Below are 16,398 nucleotides of genomic sequence, written 5' to 3'. Positions count from 1 at the left end.
TGGTGGCAGCGGTGGGATCCGGAAGTGTGCAGATCCTCAGAAGTCTCTTCGGAGCGCGGGAATAACAAAGCGCGAGGGCGCGCTTCCGGGGAGGGTGACGACTGTAAACTACTAATAAGACACGTTAGTCCCTAGCTAACGGGTCTGACCCTTTAGCCGAGCGGTTGGTGATCTCGTTTTGTGGTGCAGTACATCCGTATCGAATCCCGCACCGGGCAAGAAAATAACCGGTTACATTGGTGGCAGAAGTGGGATGGAGCGACCGTAAGGCCATCGGAAGCGTATGCGCCCTGAGGCGTGAAGGAGCTTGGTTTACAATTGTGTGTGTGTGTGTGTGTGTGTGTGTGTGTGTGGGCCTATGATTGATGTTATTTGATATTATTTTGTGTTTATTCATAGTTGGGATTTAGCGCTGTTTGTCTTTAGTCATGATGTGATTTTGAGAAAATTCTGTTTTATATAAATAAATAGCCTACCATAATTTGGTATTATATTTAAAGAAACCGTGTGTCATAGCTCATAGGTAATTCACATTTAATCACTGTTAAAAGTACCGATAAAAACTAGGACAAGAGACAAAACCAAAATCTAAATGATATATCTTTATTATATATCATAAATTTATGTGGAGGCACCGCCAGTTATTTTAGTTAAAAAGAGAGTACTATTAAAATAGTTTAAGAGCATACAGGTAATAGTGCTATTTAGTTTGAAACCGTACCCAGCCTCCACCCATGGTACTACAACAATAGATTTTTACATAGCTACATGGGATGGGTGTTACACAAATTTGCCTCAAGGGGCTTTACAGCAACACAACAGCCCGTCCTTAGACCCTCACATCAGATAAGGGACAACTCCCTAAAAAAAACCCCAAAAAAAACCGAAAAACCCTTCTAACTTGTAGACAATGGCTAATTTAGTCCTTGCGACTATGTCAGCTGTATTAAGAGCTCTGGCTACTTCTCAACTGTCATCCTCTACTTTCCTGTTCTTTGTTCTTCCTTCTCAACACTCTCATGATATGGAGCATTATGTTTGCCAAACACCCCTCTGGCACTTGCTTGGCTTTGTTACACAGAGGAGCTGGCAACTGGCTCTGTTCATTATCAGAGTATTCAGGATGCTGTTGATTGGATTCAACATTGGAGCCTTTATTTCTGCAACAGGTACTTTTTGGACTCATCTTCAACTATTTCACCCTTCCCACTGACCTTCTCCAAGCCTGTTACTGAGACTGGAGCCTCCTCCTCTGCTAATAACCCCTACTCCTCTCAACCCATCTCCCCCTGTTCACTGGCCTTTTCAAAAATTGTCACTAAACTAAATATTCTTCAACTCATAATAAGTTTCCCCAGTGCAAAACGAGACCCAAGCCCTGGCTCCAAATGGAGTTATAGCCCATATTCCTCCAGCTACTTTATCATCAATATAACCTAGGCTCAAGCGAAGTCAGGGGTGAGATACCTTTCTCCCTCGCTCCAAGTAGAGACAATGCCAGGTGCCAGAAAAGACCAGGCCAGAATCCACCATCGATCCAGTTCCAGCATCATGCAGGGATCTTCTCCCCTGTGTCTGTCTCTCCAAGGCTTCTGGTTCCACCCTTACCCCAGCCCTATACCCCACAGATGCAAAATAAAGTCAAAACAAACTAACCTCAAACGCCTTTCTCCCCAGCTCTGGGCTGCAATCCATACAAGATCCTAGATGAAGAACCATGACACCTCAAGCACCCAAGCCCTAAAACTGACTTGAGCTCCAACTCTACTTTATAGCAAGGCTCCACCTCTCAAGAATCCAAGCCTCAGTTTTCAGCCCAAGTCTTGACCCAACTAGACAAGGTTAGACGTTTCCCTCTCAAAACTTCAGATGAATACCTGTAACTACATCCAGTGTAAGAAAAAAAAGAAGAAGCTGAAACTTGATTTAAATGTCAGACTAAAGCCTCAACCAATGGCCATACACAAGAGGCCCAAGCTAAATTTTCAAATACAGGCAAGAAGATGGAGGTCAAGTTATGTCCATCTGCTCAGCATTTAACAATGCTCACAGCTAGATGTCCATCTTCACAGAAGCGGAGAAGCGGCTGATGATGGGATGAGATGAGAAAAAGTTGTTGTCTTTGTTGCTGCATAACTATTCTTGGATTACGGTTTAAGTACACAATGTAATCAACAACAAAAAAAAAACAACAGGAAAATAAACATTGTTGTCTGATTTCATAGGCCAATGACTTGTTGTTTTTAGTTGTCTGTGAACTGAGTCTCACTGATGTAGTTTTGTCCATAAAATCTTGTGAACAATCATATGACTGTCTGGCAGAAAATAAATGTTAGATGTCCCAAAATGGGACATTGAACTTTGAGGTTAGTTTGCAGCAATGGGGTTTTATAGTGATGTGTCTTTGTGTGGTCTGTCATCATGCCAAACCTCATAAAAAACAAAAAACAAAAATAAAACATATATGACAGTTATTATGTTTAGAAAATACTTATAAAGTGAATGGGATTTTATCAGGTGAAAATTAAAACGAAGGCCTTTATCTCTTGCATTTTTTTCACCAGTCAGCACACGTTGGGTATCGTTGTAATCAACATAATGAATGGAACAACTTTTGAATTGGGAACAATATCATCAGAGCCACTTTTGATGTTGATATTGTCAGACATGTATTTTGTGGCATTTCATGTTTTTAATCTGATTGAGCAGAATTATATAACAAAATTATAACTAGGTCCCATAAATATGCTATACAAATTTGGTTTATGTTGTGGCACAAACAAAAATTAAAAAAACTTTCAGAATTGTTTTTCAAATAATACAAAATGGTGTAAAATCCAGTATGGTGGACTTTTTGGATCCTAGATGCAAAATTGTTCAGCATGAGGGAATATACAGTATGTGTATCAAGTTTTACATGTCACATTCCGTTTGAATGTGTGCAATTTGGCACTTAATAGAGCGCCACCCTAAGACTTGTTTGCGCTTTCTGGCGTAATTTTGTGTTCTCTATTATCATGTCATAGCGCATTAAAAGCGGGGCATATACGGGCAGTTAGGGACAGAAGACTGAATAATTAATAATAATAATAATAATAATAATAATAATAAAACCAACAAGTACAAAAGGCGTTTGCGCTCGTACAATAGTATCCCTCCCAGCATGTAGGAGGCGCTGTGACATCCTCTGGTCACAGTATTGGTACAAATCAGCGACGAAGTCAGCTGACCCAAGATGGTAGCGTCCTCTCATGCCGATAACTTTCAAGTCTGAAATGTAAATTGCAGCAACTGCATTTCCCTTTAAACTCCCCATATTTGCTCTTGCTCTCATACGGGACGAAATGATTATGGAAACGACGCAGCGTCTAAAATCAGCGGCTCCGTTGCTTTCCCAGATAACGCTACTGAATGACTGTGGACAAATCTCCACACATGCTGGAAGGAACAGCAGCCAGGCCCGGCGACACTTCAATGTCAGCGCCGCTTTGACAGCCAAGGTCCGGCCTAGGCCAAAGCCTAGGGCCATAGTAGAAATCCCGGGACTAGAGAGGGTGACGTACGGGGAAAGGATGCACTATGTGCCGGGCCTGTCAAAGCCCGTTAACCCCGATTGGGAGAGGGGTTTTAAGGATCCGAACCGTTATAAGTCTCCCCCAGTGCACGAGATGCCCTTGCATAAAGAAAAACCGTGCTACATTTTCAATCAACGGACGAACGCTCTCGAAGGTAAAATACCTTGTTTTTTTTTCAATTTTCTGTGATAATTTATAATATTTTGTCGCAAACTATACCCACTTTGGTAGGTAATTTGGAGCTAGTGAATAGCCATGGATACATTAATCAGAAATGTATCTAACTTCAAAAACGTAATAGTGTATTGTTTAAACCCTCTTAATTAACTGTAAACTGATGGCGATTAAGTTAGAAGTGATGACTACAAAGATATTTGGTTTGTAACAAAACGCCCCCCAACGCTCTTTAAGTTATTAACTTAACAAAGCACAATGTCCTGTCATCTATAACACATCTGATAGTTGTTTACTTTATAAATGTTCTCCCTAATCAAAGCTAGTTGAATATTATCGACTATTTGCTTTTCACATGCAAAAGTGAACCCACAACTTCTTCGCATTCCTTTTCATTTACTCTTCCGTTTGTGTGAGTGAAGCATTGTACAAGTGCATTTTCAAGCTCTCTGTCTCACTCTCTCGTTCTCTGTTCTGGTTTCAGGTGTGCGGCAGGCTCTGTGGCTGACCAAGACCAAACTGACTTCAGGTCTGCCCCCTCAGCTCCTCGCCTTGGCCCAAAATCCCACCTATCAGATCCCAGATCAGGACGAACGTGTGCAGAACGCCATTAAACATGCTCGGTTCTGGGACACGACAGAGGGGCGACCTAAGAAAGAGAAATATTGGTAAGGGGACAGAAAGACCCACATACAGACAGTTGAATGACGCGCACGCACGTGTGTCTTATGTGTGTGTCTATGCTTTTACATCATGTGTATATTTCTTCCCTGCAGCTACACCTTACTCAATAACCTGCTTCATATGTGTGGTAGTCTGCAATCCAGTCACCCAGCTCTCAGCAAGCGGATCCTCGCAGAGAAATTCACGTTGGCTGCTTCATGGAAAAGGGGTAAAATATTCACTATTATGACTGTGACCACTGCCAGTACCAATTACTCCCAATAATATTGAAACGCAGACATGTGGACATCATGGCACCAGAGTTTTTATTGCACAAAAAACAAATACTTAATCAAAAATTATGTTAATCTGTCTAAATACTTCTGGCCCCGGTAATGAAGCAAAGTTGAACTTGCTTTCAGAATGGGCTGTAAGGAAATGGCAAACAGTCTGCTGTTGTTGAAATACTGTAGTCACTCATTACATTTATTTTTTCTATGTGTGTATTATGCAGGAGAGGACTTGTTCCAGGTAAGAGGTAAGAATGGTCTGTTGCTGAACAGCATGACTCCTCTCCCCAACTTCGCTGGGAAACAGGAAGTGGCTGACACGGCAGATCACGTTCTGGAAACATTTTACCCTGTCTCGCCTGCCATTGACCTGCAGAAAGTGCATGTGTACAAGGAGGACAATTACACAGGTAACAAGATACCCTGACACTTTTCTCCAATATCAAAGTACACACCACTGTCCCCACTTTTAATGACATACTCTTGAACAATATTGTCAAAAACCACTGTGTAATAATAGGTTGTTGGAATAATACCTCTAAGTCTATTGGGGAGTGGAGTGGCTATTTCTCTCTTGCCTCCACTTTCCTTTTGTCCATCCTGCAACCAATGAGCCTTTTTGGCTTGTTCATTTTATAAACTATAGAATAAGCAACTGGCAGCTCAAGATCCAGTCAGATTTCTAGCCTGGGGTGCATTTCCCAGAAGCGTTGTTGTCTAGTTATGGTCGTAAGTTCCATTGAAAGAACTGTCGATAGCAGAAAAGGTGTTTCTCAAATCTGTCGTTGGAACGAATTGTAGTAGCCTCCTTTGCTTTGCCAGGAAAAGTAGCTGCAAGAGCAAAGGTGTTATGGCTGTCGCATCTCTAGAATCAGCTGACATTCTGTGAAGAAGCTCCACTAATGAAGTGAACAATTCACAACCGAATGTTACATTTGCTTGATATTTGAAGATATTACATATTTGAAGATATTGAACCAATAAACGTGGGACACCTAGGATTAGAACATATCCAATATGTAGGCCTATTTATACTTTTTTTCAGAGAATATGCTCTCTGTCTATATCTGTCAGTTTGTCTGTGTCTGTCTGCCCATATCTCTGTCTATACATCTACACAAACTTATAGAATATATTTTACCTGCCAAGGTTAGTTTTTTTAGGATAATTTAGCCTTTATTTAATGACATCATTAACAATGTTAATGAATGTATAAGGATAATAGTAATATGTTATTAAGGAATGAAAAGCATGATGTATAGTGCAGTAACTGTAATTTATTATTATCATGGCAACCATAAATGTCATTACTGGCAGAGTTTCAACAGTATCAGTAAACAGTCATTACTAAATTATTTCCAAATGCTGATCACAAAGTCCATAACAGCAGGTAACACACAGCACATTGCTGATCATCACAGTCCATAACAACATAACACACAGCACACTGCTGATCATCACAGTCCATAACAGCATAACACACAGCACATTGCTGATCATCACAGTCCATAACAGCATAACGCACAAGACATTGCTGATCATCACAGTCCATAACAACATAACACACAGCACATTGCTGATCATCACAGTCCATAACAACATAACACAGCACATTTCTGATCATCACAGTCCATAACAGCAGGTAGTTGGCCTCTTTTCTCTGTGATGTTCCCCTTTCTCTCTCCTGCCCCCCCCCCCCCGAAGGGAAAACGGTAACAGACTTTCAGTTCTATTGTAGTCTACATTAGTATTTCAGACTAGAAGTGGTTGTCAGAAGAGCAACATTGAACTTACTTCACTCAGTGTGAGTTCTGATGCTCCTGCTGCACAAGGGATTTGTAGTCGGGCTCTGCACTGGAAACGGTGACCTGAAGGGCCTCTGTTATGTGCCACAGACTCAATCTGTTTCGGTTGCGACATTTTATTTTTGAGAGCGCAGAGAATGCTGCTTCACACTGGTATGTGGACAGAAACATTGAGATGGTGCATCTTGCAAGTCTGGATATGTTTGGAAGATGCCCCACAGCATCTTTAATCTGAAACTGATGCTGAAGTTCATCTGAGCCCTCTAACTCCACAAACTCCATTTGAAGCTGCACAAGTCCAAGCTGATCGCTTATTTGCTTCATTTCATCGATCTCAATCAGGAATGGGTTTTTCACAAGTAGAAAAACATTGCCTTGATCCTTGGAAGTCTCAGAATTTTGATTTGTAGTTTTGCTTGAGCTCACTTAGCACATCACATAATTGTGACTTACAGGAAGGGGCAGCATTCACATGCAGCATCACTTTCTGCACGGTGGGGAAGAAGCAGTAATCAGAACCGAGCACTTTGTTCAAGTACATCCAATTTGTCAGAAAATCCTCATGACAGCCGTGTAGAGCTCATACACGGTCTTGTTTCTTCCCTGCATCTTGAAATTAAGTTCATTCAAGTGTTGTGTAATGTCACACAGGAGAGCAGCAGAAAGCACCCACTTGTCATCCAAAAAGGAAAATCGGGAAGTCTCCTCTTGGCCGACAATAAAGGCTTTCAGTGGTTCAAGCAGGTCCACAAAATGTGCAAGCATACGTCGTTTAGACAGCCATCTAATCGTGGTGTGTAACACCAAATCCCCATAGTGAGTCTTAAACTCTTCACATAGCAATTTAAAGTTCAAGTGGTTTCTTGCACGGGCCCTGATGTAATCAACAACTTTGATTACATTTGCCATCACATCATTCAGACACTTGAACTTCGCAAACAAGGCTTGTTGATGCACAATACAATGGTATGAAAAAATGTCCTCAGCAACTCCTTTGTTTTTCAGTGCCTCTTTCAGCAAAGCCACAGCCCAGTTTCTCTTACCAAGCATCTCCAGCGCGCCATATGTTGTGAATGCTGTGATTTTTTTTTTCTTGTCCAATGTTAAACTTTTCCAATGTTTCCAGTACAGCGTTTTTTATCTCCATGCCTGTTGTTCCATTTACCAGTGGAGCCATGTCAAGCAGTTCTTCTTTAATGTCAAACTGACTGTTGATTCCTCGGACGAAAATTAGTAATTGTGGCATGTCGTTGATATCCAGGCTTTCATCCATTGCAATGCTGACAAACTCAGCGGATGACAGTTTCTTCTTAAGAATATTTTCATTGTTCTCTGAATTGTCTGATGACCTCCTAGCCACAGTAGAATCCGACAGTTGAAGATTTTTTTACTTCTCATTCCAGGTCTTTTTTCTCGGGAAACAACGTTGAACAGGCGAGCAGTATGCAATCCTTCACCATTTCTCCATCAGTATACGGCTTCATCTTTTTCATCAGTTCATGTGGGATTTTGTAGGATGCCTCTGTCGCTCTTTCACTAGTAATAGTGTGGAAGAAGTTTTTCTGAGCAGTTCGGTTCTGTTTGAGCCTCGCCAGCTTTTCAGCCCTTAGCGCTCCACCTTTTGGAAAGTCGGTACTAAACCTTGGGTGTTTTGTTTCATGACGGCGCTGCATATTGGACCTTTTAAATTGTGAAATGACATTATCACAAAGCAGACAGATGCATTTTCCCGAACCGCTGGACACAAAGAAAAACTTCCCAGTCCTCTTTAAATGTTCGATATTCCTCTTCATTTTTGCGCTTATGTTCTTTCGCCATTTCAGCTTCATGCTATGCTAGTTTTCCCAGTGTGGTTGAGTTTGCACTTGTGTTGCGCGCCTGCAAACAGAGTGCGAGACCTGAGAGAAATTGTGATTGGTTGTTCAGACGGTTGAGGGGTGGGAGCGTAATAGATTGATGTGACTTGTGAATGAATGAGAATGAAATAATGATGAATTCTGCTGACGATGTTTTTCGTTGTAGATTTGTTTTTGTTTTTTTAAGTAGGACTTAAAAGAGCCACAACTAGTCATAAAGGAGCTGCTCTAATGGTTCTACAGTGGTTAGACAGAGACTTCAGCTGTTGTTTGTGAAACACACCCCTGGTTAACCAATGGCTTTTTTCAGGTTTCAGAAGTGACTATCCTTACCCCAATGCCCATACACTCTTCTTCCTGGAGGCGGGAGATGTTTCCTGTAAGCTCTATCCAGATCAGCTCAGGGCCAAGATGATCATGTTCAGCTTTGGCAGTGCTTTGGCCCGTGCACACACACTGTATGGGGTAAGAACATATACATTTAAACTTCACAGGTTCCACACTGCAATGATAAAATCACATATAAACATAGAGGAGGGCATAGGAGATTTCTTTGCATAAAACAATACTTTGACCCAAACCTCACTTAATAAATCAGTCTTTCCCTCTCTTTCACACCAACTTTCTCTCCTACCAATAGACCCAGCTGCGTGTATTAGATCATCCTATTACAGTGCAGGCAGTGGGGAACAATGGTAGGGTGTTCCAGTTTGTTGTTTTTCAACTCAACACCACTGATCTCCATGAAGACAGCGGCATCAAAAACCAGGTGCAGTATTATTGTTTTGGACTATAGTTGCTGCTTTCTGAGAAAATGTAGTTGTTGAGTGCCTTGGTATATGTCATGTAATTTAGAAAGCCAATGCATCTTATACCATGTACATTTATTCCATAACATAATCCCACCACATTTGGATTTTTCCTCTCTTCTCAAAGTAGTGCAGAAATTCAAACAATGCATATAAAAGTATAACTGCAAAATAAGGAAAAGTCCATTTTCAAGTCTTCACTTCCACCCCCAAGTCTCCCTTGGGCAAAAAAAGGTCTCATTGGTACACATTTGTTAAACATAATATTTCACATTTATGACCTTATGGGGCTTAACGTTCTATGTTATGCTAGGATCCGTTGTCTACTATAAACAAATAAGCTTATTGCTGATGCTCTTACATGATGTACGCTGCTGCCCATTCTGAGCTATAACACAACAACTGGTCAGTGTGGACATTGGGTACTATTAAACTATATCCACCGAGTTAGACATTTTTATAGTACCTACCCCTAGTTGAGTCTCCACTATAGTCACCATCTGCTCCACTCCACTGCCTCCTAACTTGCCTAAGTTGCAGGTGCAGGCACTGGTTGTCATTGACTATAAGTTAAAGTTGTGTTACTTTTCCTCTTGGTACTAGTGTGTTTCTGTTACATAATATGTACAGTGATGCCCTCTTTGTGCTGTAACAGAAGGTGTAGTAAAGGCTGTCTGGAACAGGGTGGAGGGTGGAGGTCCTGAGGTTACAGCTTGGAGAATTTTCTTTGCTTTGAACTAAATTCCTTTGCATGGCATATAAATACACCTTTAACTTGCATTCAGAAAGTTTTGTTGACTCACTAATGTTAAGAAGATGGCAGTGAGAGTAATGTCTGGACATGTTTTGATGCATGCTCAATAATCCAGGCAAGAAAATCAAAGAAGGTTGTATCAATTCATCTGGACACGTTTATTGACAGATGCGTTTCACCACTCAAGTAAGTCACATCTTCAGTCTAAACTGACTGCAGGTGTACTCACGCTTATAAACAATACAATTGCATAACGACCAACACCAATGACCAGTTTCATGTGCAAATATGGGTGTGACCGATAACTAGAGTTTCAGTGGCCATGTGTACAGGTTACCAATGGGTTAACAATAGATGCATGAAACTTAGAGATGTTATAGGTCACTGAGTTATCATACAAACAGTAGCCTGTAATGGCACATCCAATTTATGTATCTTAGGTAACCCATACAGACTACATAAACAGGATGTGCCATTACGGCCTGTTGTTTGTATGATTAACTCGGTGACCTATAACATTTCTAAGTTTCATGCATCTATTCTTAACCTGTTGGTAACCTGTTGGCAGTAATGAACATCACATTCAGAACACTATGAAATTTTGTGGGTAAGGTGAGGGACATCTTTATGGAGAGGGATGAAACAATGGTCTCTTATCATGTTAAGTCTCTCTTCATGTAAGTTCCTGTTGATGAAGCAGTGGAGGTAGTCCGTATGAAATTACAAAACAACCCCATCCTTAGCTATAGGACCACCCTTAACACTGACCAAATGTATCTGTTCCTGAAACCGTGTCTTCAGTTTATGTACTTCACATACAGGGTGCAGTACTATAGGCAGAAGCATGGGTGTGCTATGGGTTCCCCAGTCTCACGTGTAGTGGCCAACTTGTTTATGGAGGAAGTGAAAAAGAGGGCTCAGATGTCCTATCCAGGGACACCACCTAGCCATTGGTTCAGATTTGTGGACGACACCTGGGTTAAAATTAAATCTCAGGATGTACCACATTTCATCGACCACATTAACTGTGGACAACCACATCAAGTTCACCAGGGAGGATGTGAAGAATGACGGGTTAGCCTTCTTAGACTGTGAAATTGCAATTGGTGATGGGGGACATTTGATTGTTGATGTTTACCGTAAACCAAGACATACTGATCAGTACTTAAGGTTTGACTCTCATCGTCCACTGGAGCACAAACTAGGAGTCATCAGGACGCTGTCTCACAGAGCTGACAACGTCCCAACCGAAGGGGAGAAACCCCACATTAAACAGGCCCTGGTCAAGTGTGGTTATCCTAACTGGGTGTTTGTCAAAGCCAGGAAGATGCCGAAACAGTGCACCAGTCAATCGAAGAGAAGAAAAGGACAACAGCTGTCTAAGCATAAACCAGTGGTGATTCTGTATGTGGTGGGAGTGTTGGAAAAGCTGAGACGCGTATTTAAACACCGTGTCTCAGTTGCTTTCAAACCCCAAACACGCTGCACCAGAAGTTGGTCCATCCCAAGGATCGTGTCCCCCGGCACAAACAGAGCAATATAGTGTACGCTGTTAAGTGCCAGGAGGGTTGCCCTGACTTGTGTGCTGGGGAAACTAAACAGATGCTGGCCAAGAGGATGGCACAACACAGAAGAGCTAACACGTCAGGACAGGACTCTGCAGTCTACACACAGCTACAGGCCAGTGGCCACTCTTTCAAGAATGAGGATGTAGAGATACTTGATAGGGAGGAACGCTGGTTTGAACAGGGAGTCAAAGAGGCCATCTATGTGAGGAGGAAACAGCCATCCCTGAACCGAGGGGGGGGGTAAGAGTACATCTGTTGCCATCTTACAATGCTGTAATTACAAACATCCCCAAGTCCTCTGTGAATAGTACACATGGCCATTGAAACTCTAGTTAATGTCACACCCATATTTGTATATGACACTGGTCGTTGGTTTCGGTCGTTATATGCAGTTGTATTGTTTATAAGGGTGGGGACACCTGCAGTCAGTTGAGACTGAAGATGTCACTTAGATGAATGATTAAACATATCTGTCAATAAACGATGTGTCCAGATGAACTGATTCAACCATTGAATGTCTGGACACATTTTTTTCTTACAGCCTGAAATGAGTCGGTGACACCATAAAAAATGTGCCGTCACCAATTTCTTTAGAAATTGTTTTCCAAAAGGAATAACGTGCTTCAGTTAATATAATAGTAGATTGCTTGGGTTCAAGTGTTTAGGTAGGCAAAAGCTCAACTGTTTTAACTGTTTTCTGCTGCTATCTTTTTCTGTTCATCTCTGTCACCGGCAGGTGTGGGTGGATGAAGATGTTCTGCTCTATGACTTTGCAAAGGTCCAACCGCTCATCAAAAAGAAGCAAGTAGTGGTAAGATGATCGATTAAGTGCTGTTTTTATTTTAACTCGCACCATGTAACTTTTGTTGCTTTGACATATCATTAAATTCATTTTGGTTGAATGGGAGAATGACACAGTCACTGTTCAAATCACTCCCTAGAAGCCTTGGTTTTGCTATGTATTTCGTCTGCCTCCAGGGACAAAACTTCCCATGAAATATAGGGTTTGCTTTGTGGCCGTTATGTCCTTTATCCAAATTCATTTTGTAACATATCAAAGTATAGCAGTTTTGCTGTCTGTGATGGAAGATAAGGAGCTATTCCTTATCTTCCATGACGGTTTTTTGAGCTACTGCTTGTAAATAAATGCATATTGCTTGTTCCTATGCTTTGAAAAAAAAAAACAAAAAAGCACCTCAGTTGCCTTTGCAACAGCATTTAAACGGTGCCGAATCTGAACATCTTAAACAGGCCTTCTGTCTTTCTGTATCTAGCTTTTCCATTTCTCACTCTGCCTAATGGCGTTTTCACACTGGCCAAAAAACCCGCTAACATCCGCCTTTGGTCAATGTAAAATTCACCACCAAAGGCGGATGTTAGCGGGGGTTTTTTGGCCAGTGTGAAAGTGGTATAAGTGTCTTTGTCTGCCCTGTCAGTCAGCTGAGTAAACCTCCAATAAGTTGGGCCTCCAGGCCAAGGCAGTCCTTTCTTTACTAAGCATTTCAGGACAGTGTTGGTTCATGCTGTCTATTTGCCCCAGTGTGTATGGATCCCTAGTCTCTAGCAAGTCAGACCGATCTTGCAAATTGATCACATTGATCTTTTGTGACAGTGGGTCTGGCCTTGCTGTTGTTGCAAAGTGATTTCTACAAGATTCCAGCTCTGGAGACTGATCCAAGCGGTCTGCATAATTGACACTCGATGCACCACAATTGTAACCAACTGTGCCCATATGACCAGTGTCCAAGGCAGGCTAGCACACAACAAGCCACAAAGGACAGTTCACCTTGTGGACTCGCTGCCTTTTTGAAATTGGTTTCTGTGTGGGGGATATTTTTCAAATATCAAATTTGTGAATACCAGGCTTTTTTTTTTGTGCCAAAAATCAAATGTAAGAGTTTCCAATTTTATGTGACAATTGCTGGAACATAAGGCACTCGGTAATTAAACAGGATTCCGTTTGTAGAAAGGCCTTGTGGTGCCAAACGTTATTTTCTAGTCCAAAGTTCTTCAGTTGTGGATGGCTGGTGTAGAGTGTTTCAGCAACCAGGGACACTCCTGTGGAACTAAGATAAAGAGTTGAATCCCAAATGTCTCAGCATCCACAGAGTCCCAGGTAAAGATACTACATTTGCTTTGAGTGGTGAAGAGGAGACAAGCTGCCTTAAAACTTTTCTGAAGTTTCCTTATGTAGAGCATCCTCAAATTATCCCATTAAGGAGGTCAAATACTTTATTAATCGAATCTCCAAAACTAAATCATTCTTCTAAAATATGTGATGAAGGGAGATGGATGAGTAGCAAAGCCCAATTCTCACAGAAAGTTGAATCAGTTCATCTGGGCACCATATTTATTTAGAGAGAAACGTTTCATCACTCATCTAAGTGACTTCTTCAGTCTCAGCTGACTGCAGGTCTCCCCTAAACTTATAAACATCAAAATTGTATAACAAAACGACCGTTATGCCTGATACAACCTATGGTGGTTGTATTGTCCACAAACTTCAGGAGTTTAACGGACGGGTCATCTAAGTTGCAGTCATTTGTGTAGAGGGAGAAGAGTAGAGAGGAGAGTACACATCTCTGCGGGGTGCCAGTGCTGACTGTCTGGGTGCTGGATGTGATTTTCCCCAGCCTCACCAGCTGCCTCCTGTCTGTCAGGAAGTTTGCGATCCAATGGCAGATGGGGGCTGGTAAAGTGAGCCGGGTGAGTTTGGAGTGGAGGATATCTGGGACGATGGTGTTGAATGCTGAACTGAAGTCCACAAACATGACCCTTGCATGTGTCCCTAGGGAGTCGAGGTGTTGGACGATGTAGTTCCCATGTTGCATTTCATGACCACAGACGTCATGTAATCCTGTGATATAGGGTTTCTTGGGAGACCGGGATGACAGTGGATTTCTTGAAGCAGGAGGTGACTTCACACAGCTCCAGTGATCTGTTGAAGATCAGTGTGAAAATGGGTCAGCACAGACCTTTAGACAGGAGGGTGACATGCCATCCGGGCCTGGTGCTTCCCTGATCTTCTGTCTCTGGAAGAGCTGGCGCACGTCCTCAGCACACATCCTGAGTGCGGGTGGGAGTTCAGTGGGGAGGGGAGAGGGGCTGGCAGGGGGTGCAGTTGGTTGTGTGTTGTGGCTGGAGAGGGTGAGGGGTATGAAAGTTTGCTTATCAAACCTGCAATAAAACCCATTGAGATCGTCAGCCAGTTGATGATTCCCTGCAGTGTGTGTGTGTGTGTGTGTGGGGGGGGGGGTGGACTCCTGTAGTTGTATTATTGATGTTTGTGATTACACCTGTAATCTGACACCATACTAAAAATTGAAAATATTTCGGTAGAAGCACTAGCAGTTAATGAAATGTTTACCAGCAACAGTGCTTGATTCTGCAGAAAGGATATGTTTATAATTTGTCAGAACCTTATATACGGTTCCCTATTAGGCTTTCATTAAATCATCTAGTTGTCAGTACTTAAAGCAATTATTTTTAAATGTTCCCGTCTTTCCCTTTTCATTTTGGTATATAAGGTTTAACTTGAGTAAATTGAAATAAAAGTTGACATCGCTAAAGAAAAACATATAAAACAGTAGTCTGTATATTGAACCGAAGATGGAAATGTGCAGTGTGCTGTGGGCCTTGGATCAGTCAAGCTTCTGATTTGGCCATTTACGTTGGTCTCCACTTGTGCTTCACTTCCTCCTTTCTTCCCCTCCCACACTACCGCTCATCTCCCCCACGTTGCCTCCAGGTAGGAGATGAGTGGTTGTGCAAAAGGGGGAGGAAAAAAAGCATTAGTGAAGAACACTGGGTCTGTACCCTCTAAAAACACTTTGCAGTGGGCAGACCTAGATGATTCTGGTGGTCCATTCTGCTGTCTTTCTCCATGTTTGTTGTGGCTGGTAGTTGTTCCTAGTGGAAGACAAGTTGTAGCGTGGGAATAGGAAAAAGCAGCATTGGAAAGTGATTGTGACCGTTTTCCCTCGCTCTGCAGGTACCAGCAGGCCTGTCAGGATACAACCCTGAAACTTTCAGCAAGTTCCTGGCTCTGTACTTGAATGGAGCTGTCTAAAGACCTACACAAGACCTGCAGATCCAAGTGTGTGTGTGTGTGTGTGTGTGTGTGTGTGTGTGTGTGTGTGTGTGTGTGTGTGTGTGTGTGTGTGTGTGTGTGTGTGTGTGTGTGTGTGTGTGTGTGTATGTGTGTGTGAGTGTGTGTGTGGACTCGCACACAGCGCTGTGAAGATGATCACAATCTGGACAATTTGTCATTGGTGTGTGTTTGAGGGACATGAATCAACCCACCGGATCTCAGGGCTTTTACTTTGCGCTCTGAACTTGTCTGCAGCCTGGTTCCTTCCTCGTTGAATGTTTTGTGGAGAATCTGGATTTATTCATAGACTGACCAAATCCACAGCTTCTCTGTTCTTGAGTAACATCAATTCCACTGTCTCCTCTGTTTATTATTACTCAATAAAAATGTTTTGTTCTATGCAGTTTATTTGGACTTTTTATTGCTTGCATTGATGGCATTTTATAAAGTCAACAGGCTAATACACGAATCAACAAATGTTTATGTAAATACCTGAACTGCATAGAACGAGCAACACAACAGTTTGATGATTGAATTGAATAGTCACTTTCTGTGGCAGCTGGACTCAGCAAGACATACCTGTGATCTTGCTATGCTGAGACCAAACCTGAGGAGGTCATGTCTCCCACCCTATGGCCCAGTATGCTACTACTTTCCCATCATATCGGGATACACTAAAAACAGGCCCCATCTTGGTATGGAGCCATTGTTTAAGAAACCAGGTATTAAATGAAAAATGACCATCTGGAAATGGTTAGTATGCAGTTTTTCAGTCTTCGGGGGAGAATGGGGGGGGGGTCATCTTGCAAAGACT

General features: G+C 42.1%; 1 protein-coding gene across 1 annotated transcript; it reads left to right on the top strand.

Annotated features, from left to right (window-relative positions):
• The first annotated feature begins 3,229 nt into the window (after window positions 1–3,229).
• On the top strand, window positions 3,230–15,961 carry mrpl37 (mitochondrial ribosomal protein L37). The gene is made up of 8 exons (XM_056293604.1): window positions 3,230–3,729; window positions 4,234–4,417; window positions 4,526–4,641; window positions 4,927–5,112; window positions 8,674–8,828; window positions 9,004–9,132; window positions 12,231–12,305; window positions 15,486–15,961. The coding sequence occupies exons 1-8, from the start codon at window positions 3,345–3,347 to the stop codon at window positions 15,561–15,563; spliced, it is 1,308 nt and encodes a 435-aa protein (XP_056149579.1). The 5' UTR covers window positions 3,230–3,344; the 3' UTR covers window positions 15,564–15,961.
• The last annotated feature ends 437 nt before the right edge of the window (window positions 15,962–16,398 follow it).

Source organism: Lampris incognitus, chromosome 14 (genome assembly GCF_029633865.1).
Source record: "Lampris incognitus isolate fLamInc1 chromosome 14, fLamInc1.hap2, whole genome shotgun sequence".
NCBI lineage: Eukaryota > Metazoa > Chordata > Actinopteri > Lampriformes > Lampridae > Lampris > Lampris incognitus.
The sequence above is the reverse complement of the archived record's forward strand: the minus strand, read 5'-3'. Positions and strand labels throughout refer to the sequence as shown.